The sequence below is a fragment of the Falco rusticolus genome, chromosome 1 (genome assembly GCF_015220075.1).
Source record: "Falco rusticolus isolate bFalRus1 chromosome 1, bFalRus1.pri, whole genome shotgun sequence".
Taxonomy (NCBI): Eukaryota; Metazoa; Chordata; class Aves; order Falconiformes; family Falconidae; genus Falco; species Falco rusticolus.
This window is the reverse complement of record NC_051187.1, coordinates 360,148-378,812: the sequence shown is the minus strand read 5'-3', so window position 1 is coordinate 378,812 and position 18,665 is coordinate 360,148. Positions and strand designations below refer to the sequence as shown.

At 53.1% G+C, this 18,665-nt stretch overlaps 3 protein-coding genes across 3 annotated transcripts; all 3 read right to left on the bottom strand.

Moving 5' to 3' along the window:
* Positions 1 to 215: 215 nt before the first annotated feature.
* Positions 216 to 2,359, bottom strand: MCRIP1 (MAPK regulated corepressor interacting protein 1). Its single transcript, XM_037402828.1, has 5 exons — positions 2,310 to 2,359; positions 2,169 to 2,222; positions 1,981 to 2,099; positions 1,795 to 1,893; positions 216 to 1,680 (listed from the first exon to the last, which is right to left on the bottom strand). The coding sequence occupies exons 2-5, from the start codon at positions 2,174 to 2,176 to the stop codon at positions 1,616 to 1,618; spliced, it is 291 nt and encodes a 96-aa protein (XP_037258725.1). The 5' UTR covers positions 2,177 to 2,222; positions 2,310 to 2,359; the 3' UTR covers positions 216 to 1,615.
* Positions 2,360 to 2,504: 145 nt separating this feature from the next.
* PPP1R27 (protein phosphatase 1 regulatory subunit 27) lies at positions 2,505 to 4,830 on the bottom strand (the record flags this gene model as incomplete). The annotated part of the gene is made up of 3 exons (XM_037400131.1): positions 2,505 to 2,807; positions 3,068 to 3,218; positions 4,338 to 4,830. Coding segments are annotated over 3 exons (768 nt in total), but the record flags the coding sequence as incomplete, so codon positions are not given.
* A 2,438-nt stretch (positions 4,831 to 7,268) lies between these two features.
* On the bottom strand, positions 7,269 to 16,715 carry P4HB (prolyl 4-hydroxylase subunit beta). The gene is made up of 11 exons (XM_037402815.1): positions 16,505 to 16,715; positions 15,988 to 16,194; positions 15,062 to 15,195; positions 14,705 to 14,842; positions 11,685 to 11,789; positions 11,274 to 11,399; positions 10,629 to 10,829; positions 9,847 to 9,967; positions 9,448 to 9,629; positions 8,912 to 8,998; positions 7,269 to 8,331 (listed from the first exon to the last, which is right to left on the bottom strand). Exons 1-11 carry the CDS (start codon positions 16,659 to 16,661, stop codon positions 8,245 to 8,247), a joined length of 1,545 nt encoding a protein of 514 aa, XP_037258712.1. The 5' UTR covers positions 16,662 to 16,715; the 3' UTR covers positions 7,269 to 8,244.
* Positions 16,716 to 18,665: the final 1,950 nt, after the last annotated feature.

Sequence of the window (18,665 nt, the reverse complement as noted above, 5' to 3'; positions counted from 1 at the left end):
GCTGGGACACGGCAGCTGAGACAGCTCTCTCCCGGGCCACTGTAGTGCCATGCACAGCACACCAGCACCATCAGGAGCAGACGGGCAGCATCCTGCATGCTGCTCCACTGCCGGACACAATCCCTGCAGCAAACAGAGAAGGGGTCAGCTGTGCACCTGGCCAAGGCAGCCACAGAGCAGGGGCTGTGACAGGCAGCATCACACAGACGCAGACCCAAAAGGACACCAGTTTTTATTTACAACACTCCTCAAGTGACAGACAACAGGAAAAACAAAAAAAAGGGAACAGTATAGCTCAACGACAAAACAAAGGAAAGGTAATGGCAGCCACAACTCCCCCTGCACCCCTCCCAAAGCCCACTGCACTGGGCAGAGCTCCCAGCAGCCCCCCTCCTGCCAGCTCAGAGCACAGGCAGGCAGGGGGCTACTCCCACCGCTCCCCCACGGTTTTCTGGGGACACAGAGCAGCCCCACAGCCTGCACGGTTGCTCTGCTCAGATGGGTGAGGATGGCACAGTCGTTCTCCCTTGCTCAGAGGCCATGATGCAGAAACCACCCAAGCCTTGCCAGAAGTGAGGGTCCCAAAAAAGCCCCCTGCCCCAATATAAGTTCCACGGACTATGGCAGCCCCCCCTACAGCGATGTTTCTGCCAGATGTGGAGGCCAGATCTCTTCCAAGGGTGTACAACTGGAAAATGGTGTTAGTATAAACCAGCACAGTGCTGCTCAGCCAAGGATGCCAATGAGCTTCTTTCCACACAGTCAGCAACTGCTACCCCCCACTGCTGCTACCTCCCGTGGAGCTGCCCAAGCACTGAGGCTGGGGGGTGGCTGAATGCAGCCCAGCACCCTCCCCACCACCTCACAGGGCTGCAGCCAATGCTGACACCCTGTCTCTCTCCATGTGCAGGGTGAAAGGAGCAGCTCCACTTCCAGCACCACAGGGACCTGGCCCAATCTAAGCACAAAGAAAATCCAGCCTCGGATACAGACTGAAGAGCTCTGGCAGCATTAGTGAATCCTAAGCACTAGCAGCCCAGGTACAAATTAAGCTCTCCCACAAGGGAGCAAGGAACAGCCAGAGTGTGACCTGCGTGAAGGGTGTTGAACCAGAGCTGCCTGCCTGTCCCAAGGCAAAGGGCAGAACCAACTCTCCTTCCTTCTCCCCTTGGCCCACCCTTGTGCTGCTTGTGGATCCTTGGTGCACAGAAGGGAGTGGAGAACTAGCGCTGCCTCTACTGACAACACAAGCCACCGCTCTGCTCTGCCCTGCTGCACACCAGAGCCCAGGGAGCCCACATACTCAGCGCACCAGGGGCAGAGATGGAAAGAGAATGGGAGATCTGTGAGACCAGTGTGAAGTGGGGAAGGACAGCTTGAGGCCAGACGAAGGTATGAGTGGGGGACTGGAATCCTTTGCAACAGGCTCTGGGCATCCTCAGCAAGCCCCTGAGCATCTTTGATTTCAGGTAGCTTCAGAGCCAGCCCCAAAGCTGACTGGCTCTCCCACAGGCTTTTGGGAGTACAGACCAGAGGAGGAAATCAACACAAAAATCTCAAATTAAATCTGCTTGAGGACCTTAGGAGACTGGCCGATCTGCAGGGAGGACCCGCCTTAGGACTTCTTTGCATCCTGTGTGTTCCTCCTCTTCAGATCACCCAGATCGACAGGTTTAAACGCTACAGGGAAGACAGGAGAGACTTTGGCGGCAGAGGCTGCACAGCAGCACCCTCCCGGCCCCACGGGCTCCCCGGACCGGCGACCCCTGGGGCCGGGTGCCCCCACCCCCTCACCTTTGAGGCTAGGGTTCGGCATCTTCTCCACGTACTCCTCGACGAGGCCACGCTCAGAGCCCATCTGGCTGCGCAGGTCACGCTCCACGCACTGCCAGGCTGCGGGGACACGGTGAGAGCCTGCTCGGCCCAGGTGGCGCCAGCCCCCCGGCTCCCGCCGAGCCCCGCGGCCCCTGACTCGCTCACCCTCGTAGATGAAGCGCACGTTCTCCTCGTGGGCCGGCGTGAAGATCTCGCTGCCGGCGCCGGGGGAGCGCGGGCCGCCGCTCCGCTTGCCGTTGTAGACCACGCGGGACACGGGGGAGCTGAAAGCGAAGCGCGGGGCTGAGCCAGGCCCGGGGCCACGGCTGGGCCCGGGGCCGGGCAGGGCTCACCTGGCCATGGCGGCGGGGCAGCGGCGGCGGCGGCGGCGGCTCGACTCGGCGCGGCTGCGGGGAGAAAGGAGAGGGCGGCCAGGCCGGGGCTAGGCCGCGGGCCGCCCCCCGCCCGTCACCATGGCAACGCGCGCCCCTCACCTGGGCCCGGCTCCCGCCTCCGCTCGCCCTCGGGCCGCGACGGAAGCGCCGTAGCGCGCAGGCGCGGCCCCGCCCCAGCGCCACAATGGCCCCGCCCCCGCTGTGCGCCTGGCCCCACGTCACCCGCCGCCCAGCCCCGGCCCCAGGCGCAGCCTCAGCTCCCAGGTCCCCGGCCCCGGCGCAAGGACCGACGGAGGCGGTGTCCCAGATCCTTTAATGGACAAGTACAAAGTGGTTCCCGAGGCGCTGTGCCGAGCGAGTCCCCGCCCGGCCGCCGGCCCAGGCCCAGCCCAGGCCTGGCGCTCAGGCCCGGTGCAGCCCTGCTGCCCCGGCCCGTTGAGGCCCTCGAGACCCGCTCCTCGTCGTGCCCCGCCTCAGTCCATCGTGGTGGCTTGGAAGAGCTCCAACAGGTCCTTGTACTCAGGGTCGATGAGGTCTGAAGGCTTCTCCCCAGCATCAGTAGTAGCCTCCAGGCTGGCCCCAAGGGAGATGAGATACCTGCAGGAGACAGGGAGCTGAGCCAGCAGGGCCACAGCCTGCCAGGCAGCCCCTCTCAGCTCACAGGGCCCTGCAAACCCCACTGCTGGGATGTTCAGGTCCTGTAAGACCCTGGGAGTACCCCATGCACTGCAGGTACTGGGCACCCTCCTAGGAGGTGACACCCGCAGCCTGCTCCAGCCCTGTCACTGCCGGCTGTGGTTCTCTGGGCTCTGCAGTGCTGAGGTGTTTTGTCGCAGCCCAGGCCAGGTGCTCCTTACCTGGCTATGTCAGCATAGCCGTCACTGCAGGCCATGTGCAGGGGTGTCCAGCCATTCTCATCTTTTTGGTGGATGTCAGCACCGTATTTAACCAGGAGCTTGACACAGTCCAAGTTTCCAGTAAGCACAGCTTCATGGAGGGCTGCCATGCCTAGAAAGAAAGGATTTGTTAACCCTGGAAAAGGATTTGTTAGCCCTGGACTCGGGTAGGACTCATAATGCTGAGCTTACCAGTACAGCCCAGGAAAGAAAGGTGCCAGCAAACCCTCATTATCAGGAAGATGAGTTTGGGGAATGAAACAAAGACTGAGGAAGCAAGAGGAGCTGCCACAGGTTTCTGTTCCCCTTCTACAGCATAAATACCCTACTTAAGATGGTGTAGGACCCACCTCCCCACCGGGCCAGACAGGACAGGTTAAGGGAGGAGGAGCTGCCCTCTCCTGCAGAGCTGCCAGCCAGTAACCTGCCTAGAGTCCTGGCCAGGACTTGCATCGGGACACAAGAGGAGTGTCTCCAGGGCCCTGCTCTGTCCAAGTTTTGGAACCTCCTTACAGAGCAAGTAATGAAGCAATCAGTATGGATAGGAGGAAGTGCAGGGTCATTTGAGATTCTATCTCTGTGGCCATGTGACACCAGAAGCTGAAGCCAAGCACAGGAAAGGGACAAAAGTGGGCTCTGCACCAGCCAGTATGGGTCAAGGCATTCCATAAACAGTTGCTAGTGAGTTTGGGTGCAAATATAACAACACCTTCCACACAAACAAACATGCCGCAAGTCCACAGGATCCGGACGTGCAAGAGAGAACAGTGTTTGTGGGAAGTGGACAGAGCAGGAACAAAATGCAGAGCCTTGTTTCTCCCTACTCTTCCCCCAAACCGAGGTGGAAGGCAGGAGTCCAGCTGTCCCATTCAGAGCTCCATGGATCAGCCTGTGCTCACTGCTGCTTTTCTAGGTCCCATCACACTTCAGGTACATTGTTGCCTTGAAATGACCCAGGGGGCAAGCTCCCTCCCTTCCTGCAGCATATGCTGACCACACTGTTGAGGGGAAGATGTTGGCATACTGGCACAGGGCTCTCTTGGACCCTGCTTGGCAATACTGGGGACACTACTCCTCCCTAGGGAGGAAAACAACTGGATTCCAACGCATCAACCTGCTGAAGGTGGCCCACATCCTAGCTTTGGCTGCACAGCTCACTCATCTCCCTCATGGCCCGTCTGAGCTGTGCCACCACACAGATTCCAGCTATGCCAACACTGGCAGCACTCACCAGAAGGGTAGATGGTATCCAGTGTCACCTTCCTGGCACGTATGAATCTGCCCACCTGCTCCAGGTCCCCCTGCCTGATGTGGTCCTGAAAGACGATGTCATTGGGGAAGTGCACAGTGCGTGAGGCTCTCAGTCTCTGGGCGTACCGACTGTACCGGGGCATTGAGACTGTGTAATAGTCCTTCATGCTGATCACAGCCTTCAGACGCTGCAGAGGAAGAGCAGAGGCATGGGGGCTGTAGGAGCAGCTGGAGTTGCTCAGTGCTTGCCCCTGCCACTTGCTGGCCTCAAAGCGTTGCTTTCTCCTCTTCTGCCTGTCAGGTCCCTCCTTGCTACAGAGATGTGATGGCACCCACACCACTGCACTCCCTCTGCGCCTGTGTCTGTGTCCACAGTGGGTGGGAGTCCCTCTCGGTGGCAGGGAAGCAGTGGCCGCCGGGCTCTCCCTACACTCCCATGCCACATGCAGAAGGTGGCACTGGGTGCACGCCGTTCACCCACAGACCGTTGGCCCAGGACTGATCGTTCTCCAGGGGCGTTGCATTATATAGGCTCCTGTGGGCTATTTTGAGGACATGCAGCTCATGCTATTTGCCATGATACTTCGTAATTGAGCTGCCCAAGCCTGCAGCCTCCCACTTTTGGGCAGGAGCTGGTGTCTCATCTTACCATCCACCTGTTGATATTCCCGTCCAAGGGGTCAGATCTACTCTTGCTTTTGCATGGATAGCCCTTCAAAGGAGCCCAAGGGCCTGAAAGCAGAACTTCCCAGCAGTGAGCCCTCTCACACACACAGGCACCAGGGAAAAGACACAAGCACAATCACCCAGCAAGAGGAACCAGCCACTTATGTACCAACCAGCCAGCACAATGCAGACATGTCAGAGCTGTGGTGCCAAATACGTTCAGCGCTAAGTCACTTTCCTGTAGTTGCATCATTCAACCCGAGAGGAGCAGAATGAGCTGTGGTGTCCAGCACAACTGCGAGACAGCATACAGCTAAGCATGGAGAACACCACCAGCATGTCAGATATCATCTGTGCCCTTGCGAGGACAGAGGTGCTGCTGGTGCTCCTGATACCAGTGCAGAACCAGGAGCCTACAATACCTGTCATCCTACTTCAAACGTGGAACCAGCTGCTATGTAAGGGCCGGCTTCTGCAGAACAGCCTCAGAATAGCTGCAGAATAGCACCACCACCAGACAATTCCTGCATTTGTTACTCTCCAGCTGTAGCCATCATAAGGCCTCAAATGGATCATCTACCACAGAGAAATCTTTCAGATCCATCAAGGATGCAAGCAACAACTGCACCTCCATGATTTTTCCCATCAAAATTTGGTCATTTCAGATATGTGATCATATCATGCTCTGTTTTGTGCTGGCAGGGATTGTCCAGGCAAGTGTCAGGAAAAATCCCTGTCCTGCATTAGGAGTCACAGAGATTTAATTCTGCCCCTACTATAGCAGACCCTTGTCCTGAACCCCTTCCAGTTCACTCAGTCAGCCACACACCTGAGAACTGCCTGCACTTGTTTATCTTCTGGCAAACGTATTGATCTTTTTGCTGAACATCTCTGCTCAGGGTTACATCAGACAGAATACCACATGACAGGAGGCTGAGCTATCTGCTGCAAAGACAGAATGCTTTTAGCCTGCTTTCTTGGAACAGCAATTAACTGTGTACACAAGATGACTGATAGAGTCCTGCTCTGCCAGGAGGAGCCTTAGTGTATGAGAGAAGTCCCCCTCCTCTGAGCTGAGCAAGGCAGGTCTTAGACCATACACAGAGAACCACTGCAGAGCTCAGCCTTGTTTACACTTCAACTGGCTACACAAAATGAATCTCTGAGCTGAGTCCTAGCCACTACCTTCCAGGGGAACTCCTTACCAGCAATGCTCTCTTCCTCCCCATCCCAAAATGCAAGGTAGCTCCCACTAATGAGCCCTGACACCAGCCACTAGCGCTGCCTGCTCTGTTTGGGCACAGCAATGCCGGCACACTAAGGACAAGTCCCCTGACTGCCTTCAGACACGTGAGGTCACAGCCTTGGAGGGAGGCATCTTCAAAGACCCTTCTCCACATAACTGCAGGTAACAGACACAAACACAACACAACTGCACTACTGCCTGTGATTAGCAGGCACTGTTTCCCGATCCCATGGTCAGCAATTGCCTGTTCAGCCCCAGCACTGCTGCACAGGTTTGTGTGCACTGGGCCAGGGCTCTGCTCTCAAAGCAACCACAGGAGGAGGCTGGAGCTGCAGACATGTCATGCAGCACTCCTGTGCTACAAACCCAGTGCACCCATGTTCAGTGACAGACACCTATAGCCTCCAGCGTTGCCCTCTAGCTTCACCAGACCACCCCATGTGACATTTATAGCATATTTTCTTACAGAAATATTTTCAGCAGTAAGTGACTGGCTTGGAAATAGCAGTGTAGCTCACTGGATCATGTGAGCCTGACTAGCAGAGCTACAGGCTACCCCAGGTTTCCCTGTAGGCAAATTCCTTGGTTAACTGCTCAAGAGCAATGAGGTCCTCTTGCCCCAAGCCAGCTGGCAAGGGGAGCTACTTATTCCCAGAGCTCAAGCATCTGTCCCCTCACTGCTAATAGAGCTGCTGGTTGTCTGCCTGCACAAGCCAATTTAATCTGGTCAGGACATGGTCATCTTCACATTTTTCCTTTACAGGTTATGCAACACAAAATTTACTCAGGTTAAGGTACCAGAAGCCACCTGCTAAACTCAAAGCATTCAGAAAATATGTTTTCTCTCAAGAAAAGTGGTATTTAATAAAAGTTTGGTGTGTGTTTGTCAGCTTTCTCGTTCTGGCAGACTGCCTTGAGAATCACCTTAGAACTCTGGCCTTCTTTTAGGTCAAGTTCAAATTTATCAGTGTAGAACGAATATAAGTTAAACAAACATAATAGTATTAAAATCTCAATTTTATTTGGCCAACAAATTCAGTTCCAATATTATTGTAGCAGAATGCTAAGAACCAGCCTGATGCAGCTCAGGCCTTTGAGGCACTCCCCTGTTCAAGTTCCTCACCAAAACCCAGTAATTGCAAATGTCCTGTTTGATCTGTTCTATCAGGCCCTCCCACACCACCTGCCTGGCCAACCCACTCAAAATAATGTATGGAAAGTGACTGCAAAACAGTCTTGCATTTGATCAAAGGGATGGCAACACAGCTAGGTCTTGGTTTAAACTGGTGAGCCAGTGATCACCTCCACCCTCAGAGCCTGCCACAGCCAGTGCACACAGTACTCCACCCTTCCAGGTGTTTGAAATAGTCATTTCCAAGTGTCTTAAAGCAGAGGGGAAAGGAAACATCTGGCCAGCATGAAAGAAGCACCTTCATATACAGCCTCCACCAGGGTGATGCCTAGGCTTACTGCCTCTTCCCCTGCATATACTGAAGGCTGATTCCAGGGAAGAACAGCAGAGTCCATTAAGGACCCTGCCAGGTGCAGAAATCAACTATGGGCTTTAGTTTTCAAAGAAAAAAGGGGTGGGGAGCTTTCTTGGAAGATCTTAGTGGCAAGGCTCCAGAATGTTGGGCTGTTGAACTCATGCTACCGCTTCACAATCTGCTTCTACCCAGAACAGAATACTTCAAACAAAAGCTGTGTACAAAAAAAGTACATCACAATAAAAAAAAAGCCCAGCTGGCTGGGCTGGCTACCTAGTGACAGATCCCTTCTCAAAAGGGAAAAGAAAAGAAAAGATCAAGTCAAAGTGTACAGCCACATGAGGGTAAAGTGTTACTTTAAAAGCCAATCCCTGGATTTCCAGTCATTCACCTTCTGCTTTAAATCTTAATGGGTTTCTGACTCACTGGGCTGCATAACAGCAGCCAATTTAGTGTCTGATTTTTTTGGGTGATGTACAGCCTTCTCTTTACAACTCATCCTTCTGGATTTTCTGATCATCGTCATCACCTTCCTCTAGGTCGGTTTCTTCATCTGTCTCCAGGTCCTCCAGATCCTGTATAGGTTAGAGACAGCTACTGGTTTCTGGCACATTAGGCAGGTCCAAAACCAAGCACAGAGCAGTACCACTAATCTGTTTGCTATTCTCTGCTGCCACATTAACAAAACATCCAGAGACTTCTACCAAGAGCTCTTAAGGACATTAAGGATTAGGAACCCCTGGAAGCTGGTACCTGCACCTGCAACACCCTCCACCCCCAGCAGGTGAGGAGCTTCCAACTAGATATAGTGCATATGTAATGTTCCTCACACTGCTTAAGCCCCAGGTGCTGGCCTGTGCAAGTTCAGAGGTTGTAACATTAACAGTTTCCATGCATTTGCATTTAAGCCTCCCAAGAACATTGATTTCACACCTAGCTGAAGTGTTCTCACTAAGAGGAGTTCATTACAGGCCAATAGCCAGCCAGGTGCAACTGAATGGGTCACACTTTGTGGTGTGGGCACTTTTGTTTACCAACAATATCCTTCCCTGCCACATAACCCAGGATCTTAGGACTGAGGGTTCAAGCACAGCATCAGATCTGACTCACACACCATATTCTGAAGGCCCAGAGTACTGCATTCATATTACTCACATCATCTGCTGCTGCCCCATCCTGACCACCACTCTCCAAGAATTTCTTGAAGCCTTCTAGTGTCCTCTCCCCATTATAATCAATTACCTACACAGGAAAAAAAGTATGAAGATAATTGTTATGGGCACCTACAGAACCACAACCCTGGAGAGGAGAATTCTTTCTAAGCAAGAGTTAACATGCCAAGCAAAACGGAATTTGAAAATTCACCTTCACCCATATGAGACGAAGGAAAACAGCTCATCCACTAGACTTCAGACATCACTGCGAGGGAAGAATAGCCTGCAGATGAGCACACTGTCCTCTGCTATGCTCCCTCTTTTCCCCATTCCCACTTCCCACCCCCACCAAACCCTTTCCTACAGCCCAGCCCCCAAAAAGGGTCTCAGATGTCCTGTAGATTCTATGTGTTCCATCCCTATCAAGTGGGGAGCCCTCCCAAAGACCTTGTCTGAAACAGAACTCCAGCAGGCAGCTTAAGCATTTCCAGTGCTCCCTTGTTATGCAGTTTGTATAAAGGCCAGCTGCCTTCTTACATTTCTGCCAGAGCCTGCAGGGAAGAACTTGAGTGTGGGGAAGCTGTGGATTTTCACTGCCTCTACTTCATTGGCTGTAGAATCCATCTTGGCAATGACAATGTTCTCATGGTCCCTGTAGGTCTCTCCCAGCTTGTCCCAGATAGGAGCCAGCTGCTTACAGTGACCACACCAGGGGGCATCTGTTAATTACAAAAAACACAGCTAGCACCAACAACCTAACAAGTTGCTATCGCTCCCCCTCAGCCCCCACACCAGACAGTTCACACATCTTTTCAACTGAGGCACTACCTTTGCAGTTAAGTTCTGTAAGATGCTTCCTCCCTAATTTTGGTCATGCAGTATTTTGGCACTCCTTTCACACCAGTTACTTAGAATAAGCTGTTGAAAGATACTTACAGAACTCTACAAAGACATTCTTATTCTCATCAAAAGCAACTTCTTCAAAGTTCTTCCCAACTAGAACTTTGACAGGCTGCTTGTCCCAGTCTTCAGGGAGATCTTGACTCATCAGGTGGGGCTGGAGTAACAAGTAAAAATCAGAGAGATTGCTACACAGCTGCTTGGAACATGCATGCAATCACATATCCTGGAAAATCAAAGTTTAACTACCCCCCTCAGTGCCTCAGTCATAGGTTATGAGCAATCAGATGAATCAGTCACTTCCTCTTCTGCTTAAAGTTTCCTTCCAACCCTGACCAAGTAGAAATAACAGGTGCTGTTGTGCAGAGAGAACTGCAATGGAGCTCTGTAGGAAGGAAACTATCACTGACAGTATCCTTCCCACGGGACTGAGTTTAGCTAAATGGTCACTACTGGAGTAAGTTGCACACAGCTACCTCCAGCAGATTAGGGCTGAAAGCTCTTTAAACTGTGCCACACATTCACACTTTTCACAGATTGTTGGCAGGAAGAGCAACTGGATAAACAGCACAGTTACCATAAGCAGCAGGAAGAGCAGGCTCTGACTGCTCAAGGTGCCAGTACACAGCTGTATTTCCCACAGGCTTCGTGCCCCAGTAGTTTTGCATTTTATTTCTCAGCACAAAGCCAGCTAGATATTCCGTAAATTAGTTTAGAGGTTTTTCTCCAGTTAATTCACACAGCTCCCCACAGGGAGGATTTCTTTTTTTAACACTTATTTAGCTAGGTTTACCACCAGCAGCATTTATCTTCATTACCTTGATCTTGCCCTCCAGAAACTTATTACAGAACTCTTTGATCTTGTCTGCTGTGAGGTCATCTGATTCAGGTTTGTATTTTGTCATTTCTTCCTCCAGTGTGATCAGACGTACAGCTGGACATTCTTCTTTCTTGAGGCCAAAAAACTCCAAAATCCTCTGGTTGTCACTGTGGTCACTGTCTATGAAGATGAACAGGATCTTTGGAAGAAAAAGTCAAAGGCATATGGTGAAGAAGAGTACCTCTTGGCTATCAATACTTTACACACAGACTTGCACAAGTAGTAGCTGAACTAGCCCCTGTTCCTCTCTCCAAGCCCACCATGAGGGCACCCTGTCAGAGCACACATGCTGGAGCCACAGCAGTTCAAGCAGCATGCACACAGACCTGGCACTGATGTTAAGGCAGAATCAGATTTATATACACACAAAGGAAAGTCAGGAGTTAACTGCCATTCCTTCAACAGCTGTGCAAGCCAGTGTGTAAGCCAGTAAGTGATTCAGTCGCCTATTATCAAGAGACACAGGTAGAGAGAGAGCTAGCTTCAAGTCCTCCTCCTGAGCTGTTAAGTGGATGTAGATACAGTGCTACACTTCTCTGCAGGAGGTGGTCACTCAATTCATCATCCCAGAAATCCTTCTCACCTTTCCTTTGAAGTTTCCAGCTGCACTCTTGAAGTTGTCCAGTTTCTCTTGATAGTCAGACACACTTTTTGGTAGGAACAGCAGAATATGAGTCTTGATCTCTCCTCCGAAGATTTTAGGAGCAGTCTGAGGAGCAGAAAATAAAACTTTATTTTTGGAAAAGAGGTAAATTGGTGCCAAGACCAGCTTGGCTCTGCTATTCTGACTAGACCACAGGAGCCTCCAATACTACAGGACTGCTTTGAACAGCAAGCTTATGCCTCTTTTTCCTTGTGTTCTTCACACTTCTCCATACCCCTAAACTAGTGTCAGCTCCAAGATAGAACATGACCATACAATCTACACTTTAAGCTTTCTTATATCCATACAGCAGCTGCAGGAAGAGGCCTTATCAAGTACCTAAAGACCTACCTGTTCAGTGAACTCTATGACCAGAGGCAAGGCATTAGACTTTATGAAGTTCAGTAAATTATCTTTTGTGAGCTCCCCTTCAAAGTTGTTACGGCCTTCATCAAACTGCAAAAACAGATATTCTTGCATTAGAACACTCCCATACCCCATACAAATATCTCCCAAGAAATAAGATGCATTTGCACCAGCATCACTCCCCCAGTGGATCTCAGTTGCACTTGTTCAGAGCAGACTTCCACCTCTCAACAAGGTCACAAGTTCACATAAAATCTGGATCAAGGCGTTTGTCTTCCTGGCAAGCAAAGCCTTAAATCACCCCCTAGCAGCACAAGGTGAGCGGCAACAGGAGAATCAGCTTAGATCCTGCAATTGTTCTGCACAGTCATGAAGCCATTTGTGAAACAGGTCACCAAGGACTTTTAAGAGCTGCCTTACAGCTCTGTAGGAGGCATAAGGCAGACCAGCAAGAAGCTACCAGAGCACCTGCAGCTTTCTGCTCTGCAGGAATTAGCAGTGTTGAGGCAGATGCACACACTTTAACCAGCACTATGAAAGAAGCCTGACAAAGCCCACTATATCCACTGCAAGTAAACAATAATTTACTCAGCAGTGCAGGGTTGTTTCAGTCTCTATTGTTAGAGACAGCAGCACATGTTTAATGCACACATCACACTAGATGTGCCAGATCCCTTTTTATATTAGGGCATCACCTGTATCCCTGACCAGGATTCTTGGAACCCTCTCTGGCAGCCTCAAAAAGGAACAGCTGTAGAGGACCATCAAGGTTAAAGACAGGATGTGCAGGATAACAGCAGTCCCATGGCATGGCAACACTCAAGTTACTGGCAGAAGCAAGTGTGCACTCAGATAACCTTCTGTTACAGGAAGCATACCAGTCTCAGCAGAAAAGCTGAGCAAAACACTTAATACTGGAAATTAAAAGTGTATTGAACATTGCCTTAGCACCTTCAGAACAGTTTTGAGGGTCTTTGCAAGCCTGAAGAACTCACATAAAGAGCAAGATGAGAACTCCTAGCTAACAAACCCTGTCCATTTAGACCCAACTAACTGCAGGAAGCTGAGCCAAACTCCAAACACATAATTGTTGGTAAAATTATCTGGTACTCATGCCCTGGTATTCAGTTACCATTGGTCCTCATTTCCACCTGGGTTTGGAGTGGACATATCTGAAAGTCCACAGCACTACAATGACATTGCATCAAAACAGAGACAACCTTCACAAGCTGAAAGGCATCTCACCTTCCTTATTCCATGTAAAGCAGAGCTCTTCTGCAGCACCCCAGCAGCTCATGAGCTGCCTTTCAGACCAAGGTTCCTCTCACTAACACACCTGACAGAAGCTGCCAGGTACAGAATTGCTTTTCATTCCAGATGTACCCAAGTTGATTATGGAAAATATCTTGAAAACTCCTTTACTGCTAAAGACTGGTCCTGCCACGGCCCTGGTTCTTCCGAAGTGGAGGAAACGTTAACAGAGCTCACAGGACTTAAGGGTTAAAGATAGTTTCAGATCAAATCAATACAAGTCCGTTCTACAGACAGCTAATCATGAGAAAGTGTAGAAGTAACCCAGGGTAATGACTTGTCAGTGCTGGAAGCCCTAGCTGAAACCTAGCCATTTCAAAGCACCCTCATACACGGACCTGCTCGCAGCCCAATGGTACTCCCCACAGCCCCAAAGAGATGGTCAGTTTTAGAGGAGCATTTCTATTTGGACTTCGCTGTTTGCCAAACAACATGAACAAAAGCTGTGAAACCCCCCCCCGCAAACAGCAATTTCAGCCTAGTAGTAGCCATGAATAGAGTATACAGAAAGACTACATAAAGCTACACAGGTGGCAAGAACAAGATACAGGTAGTAAGACAGCCAAGAACAAAATACTGCTCACTTTACCCACCCCAACTTTTCTAGTTGCAAAACCCTAGCATTTTGAACTCATCAGCCAGATAATTTACTTGCACCTTCAGCCATACTGATCTGAGGGACCTCCGACTTAAAATTTAAGTCTACAAGCTTCTAGCATCATAAAAATAACTACAATTTCAGAGCTGTACTGGGATAAAAATATGCTATTTTAGCTGAACAATGGAAGACTGAAGTAAGAATTCATTCAACTTTTCAGCCTGTCTTGGGTTACATTGGTCAGACCAATGACTGATTATAGATTTATTAAGTATGAACCCAAAGCAGATTTCTGTCCTGCCTCACTGCAGCAGTGTGCAGCACCACCAAGTCTAAGGAACCTCCGCTTGCCTTCTCAAACCTAGAATTTCATCCCTTGGATGAAATGACTTTGATTTTAAAAGACACCAGTAAGTTTATTTCTGATTTTGTAGATGGCCAGCATTCCCCTGCACACAATCCAACTGCCTCAGCCGAGTCAGCTGGAACAGCAAATCCTCTTAGTAACTTTGCTGGAATCACTGCACCACAGAACCCACAGCACTAAGACTGAAGAACTCTTGGATGCAGCCAGCAGCTGACTGCAGCAGAGGTCAACTCAACACTGGGTATGTTTAAAAGCAACTTTGCTAAGACAATCAAACACAGAGCATCATGGCAAGCCATCAAGAACTTGGCTACTGTTCTGTTTAAGACCTTTAAAGTCTGGGGAGGGGCACAGGAAGCCTCACAAGTTACAGCCATGAATATTTTAAAGATTGTGCTGAGCATTACTGCACTGCAGCTAGATATTAGAAATGGGGAAGTGAGTGAGGCAACAGTTTGCACCCAGTGTCTTTGGGAGGGCAGCACTGGGCCAGGAGACTGATGAGCCTGCCCTCTGCCGACTGTGGGCCCTGGGGATCCAACACTTCAAAGGGCCTGGAGGCTCCCTCCCCTTCTCCCACCAGGCTCTGAGGCTTGGAAACAATCAGACTGACAGCACAGGATCTCTTGCTGCTTCATCCAGGGCTGCCCTCATTTCACTCTGAGTAATTGAGAGAAAAGGTAAGAAGAGGCAGAAGACTCAAGCATGGTGCTCATGCTTTGCACCAACCTTCTTGAAGAGAACCACGCCATCCTTGCTAAGTTGGTACTTGGTGAAGACATCGACACTGGAGGAAATCCCAAAAGGAATGTCATCCACAGCTTCTGCTGCCAACAAGAACTCTTTTGCAGCCTCTGACATCAAATCCTGAAGAATTAAGAAAGGTGTCTCATGTGGGACACGTCACACTGAAACAAACATCCCAGGGCTTACCAGCCAAAGAACTGGAAGATCAAGTAAGGCAGGACAGCAAGTGTTTCATAACTCATGGAGAGCCTTCCCCAGCTGTCAGGTCCCCATGGGGCAGAAAGCAGGGAAGTCCCTAGACATGTACAAGAGCGTCTCAAACAGAAACATGAACCCTACCTTAAAGAAACCAATCACAACCACTTCACTGGAATCCACTAATGTCTCCGCTGCAGCAGCATCTGTCAGGGTAGTTGCAGCCGGGCCTGTGCGCTTCTTCAGCCAGCTGACAATATCATCTGCTTCTCTGCCAGCTACACCAGAAAGATAAGAACACTGATTCACTTTCACCCTAACTAAGTTTAAGAACACAAAACCCCTAAGCTTTGGGATAGACTGTTCAGCAGCTGGTTGAGAGGTCAGAAATACAGATATCACTTATGCAACTCTCTTACTTTCACTCCTAGTGTAATTAAGCTAATCCCCAATTGTTAAGTCAAGGTACAAGGGGCTCCCAGGAATCCATTCTTCTCTTGCTCCTAGCCCAGGCACATTCTTAAACTTTGACCAGCAATACAGCACTTCTCAAAGATGCTAATATTTCCCCTGCAAATATATCACCTTTTCCTTTCAAAATCAGTTTTCTGGATGTTATTCTCAGCATCCAGCACAACATGGCTTGGTTTAACTGAGTTCTGCTTGTCTTTGTCTTCCTCGCACCTCTATCTCACATCTTGATTTTTCCCTTTTACTCAACTGCCGAAGCATTTTTTCCATTCTGGGTGCTACACAGCTCAAGTGAAGTCAAGCTAAGCAAAAAACGATGCTTGGATTGCTTTGCTTTTCTACACAAAACCAATTCCATCTGCTTTATCTCATTATTAGGAATTTCCCCAGCTTTAGGTGAGAAAGCCTGTTAAAGGCAGAATTGATCCTCACCACCCCAAGTGCAACACCCACCCAGAGCCTGCCTGCTGTAGTGCCACTCCCTGGGTTGCTGTCACAGTGGACCTTGTCCAGCCACAGCAGCACAGGGCCAGGTGCAAGGGCCTGCCGCCACGTCGCTGCCCTCTGCACCCAGGCGCAGGGCCAGCCACCCCGCTCACCTGTGTACTCCTTGGGAGCGGCCTTGTCACCGTTCCTGAAGAACTTGATGGTGGGGTAGCCACGCACGCCGAACTGCTGCGCCAGCTCTGACTCCTCTGTGGCATCCACCTTGGCCAGCCGGATCTCCGAGCCCTCTGCCTTCAGCTTCGCCGCCGCCTTCGCGTATTCAGGGGCCAGTGCTTTGCAGTGCCCGCACCACGGGGCATCTGCGGGACGGGGCATCAGCACCGGCCGGAGTCCCCTCGCTCCCAGGCCCGACGCCCCGGCGGCCCGCCCGGGTGCGCACCGCGAGCAGGCACGGGGCAGGGCCCAGGGAAGCGCCGACCCCCCCGCCCCGGGCAGGCCCCCTCCCGGCCCAGCGCCCCGGCGGCCTTCCCGCCCAGTCCAGCCCAACCCGTGCTCGCACGGCCGCCCCCCCCACCCCGGGGAAAGCTGGTCCCTCAGCACCTCCTGCCGCCCCCGCCCCGGCCCCTCGGTCCTCCCGGAGCCGCCGCCCGCCCGCCCCGCGGCGCTCACAGAACTCGACGAGCAGGTAGCGGTGAGCTGCCAGCGCCTGCTCGAAGGAGGCGGCGCGCAGCACCAGGACGCCGTCCTCCTCCTCGGGGGCGGCGGCGCAGGCGGGCGGCGGCAGGAGCAGGCAGAGCAGCGCCAGGACGGCGCGGATTCCCGCCATGGCTGATGGCGGCGGGACGGAACAGGACGAGGCAGGCGTGCCGTCGCGGCACCACCTCCGCTTATAAACCCGCCTCCCCCGGCCGCCGCCGCGTCCCATTGGCCCAGCCGCGCCGCGCCGCCGCCGCCCACCATTGGCTCAGCCCGCAGCCCCGGCCGCCGCGCGGCTCCTATTCGCCAGAGATCGGGGTACACCCGCCCCCCACCGCCGCGGGTTGGCCGTCGGCCTCGCTCCTCTCCCGCGCGTCGCCATTGGCCTCGTTCCGCTCTGCGTCGCCCGCAATTGGTCGGCGCCACCGCCTCACGCGGCCGCCTGCCCTCGAACGTGGCACTCGGGCGGCCCCGACGGGCGGGCAGTGCGCATGAGCGCGGCCAGATGCGCGTGGTGGATTCTGACTGGGCCGCGTCCGCCGCCCTTTGACCCGGCCCGGAAGGGGAAGCGGTTCTTCCGGTGCCTGCGGAGGGAAAGTACACGGGGCACATGACGCTGCGGGACACGTCGCGGCGCGTGAGGCCGCCAGGCGCAGGTCGGGGCCGCCCCGCCTCCACGGGCACCGGCCGGCGCTCAGGGCCGGGCCCGGGCCCAGCCCCACAGCCGCGCGGCGCTGCCCCGCGTATGTGCCCCGGCCCCGCGCCCCCGGCCCGGTCCCAGCCTGGCGTAAAGTACCGGGCAGCCTCACCGCGTTTTGTGCAGCTGCCCCAGAGGTGGAGAGCGGGGGGAGCTCAAGGCGGGTGTTTCGGCCCCACCGGGGGCTCGCGGCACACCCACCCTTTCAGAGAGGCCAGCCATGCGGTGGCGCGCTCGAGGCAGGGCGCGGGTATCACCTCGTCCCCCCAGGATCGAGCAGGAGCCCGTGGCAAGAGGGCTCCCATTCAGAGCATGTGGCTCTATGCAGTGTCTGCTCAGGTACCCACGAGGAGCGAGTCTCGTGACCGTGGCAGGGGGATGCCCCATGGCACAACTCTCCCTGCTTTGCTCTGGCACCTCCTGGTGCAGCGCAAGGGTCGGTGGTCAGGTCCTGGCTGCTCCCAAAGCTGGGCAGGGGAAGGGGTGCCCCTGTGCCCCCGGGCAGAAGACAGCTGGGTTTTGACTGCCTGCAGCTTTGCGCTGCAACGGTGGCGGTGGTGGTGGGGCTGCTGCAGGCACCTCCTGTATGCACAGGCTGCCTGCCGGGTAAGTGCTGGAGCAGGGCCTCACTCCCTCCGGGCTCCCTGGCCACACCCTGCTGATTTTGCCAGCTCAGTGGCTGCCTGCAAAGCACAGCTGCTGCTCTTTGCTCTCTTCACCTTCCCCTTGCGGGGGCTGGCCCTAGGCCAGTGGTGTTCAGAGTGAGGTGCACTGCCAGTTTGCCACAGGTAACCTGGTTGTCCCAAGTGCTATGAGGAGCGGTTGTCCGTTCAGGAGCTTTGGCTACGTGCAGAATCAGGCACCTTACTCAAGCCCAGAAAGTGCCCAGTGAGACTGTAGATGGCAAAGCTGCACTGAGTGAAGCAGCGTGTGTGCAGTGGCCACTGCCCAATTGCCGCTGCCCGGGGCTGCACAGGTGTGTTGGGCTGCCAGGGCGGGGAATCAGCTGCTGGCAGAACAAGATTCTGCGTTCATGCTCGGCCACCTTGAAGCCTGTGTGGTTCCAGAGGTGAGGGAGTGCTTGGGAGCCACAGCCCTGAGCGAGCTGACTTACTGCCCTGCCAGAGGGGCTCGGCAGCGACACACTCCACTGAAAGGGCCAGACCCTGTGCCGGTGCAGCTCCTGCCAGAAAACCCTTGCCTGACATGCTGGCAGAGGCAGGCTGAGCCAGCAGCCAAGGGGAAGTGGCACATCCTGCTGCCAGCAGGTTTCTGAGGCCGAAGGTGGTGAGCTGTCTTGCCACATTGCCACATCTCAGCAGGGGCAGCGGGGCCCAGCATGGTTCTGGGCCACCAGTAGATGTGCTCGGCAACTTTAGCACAGTTGGCAGTGCTCGCTGATGCCTTGCAGCTGCTGCAACTCCCCTCATTTTTGGT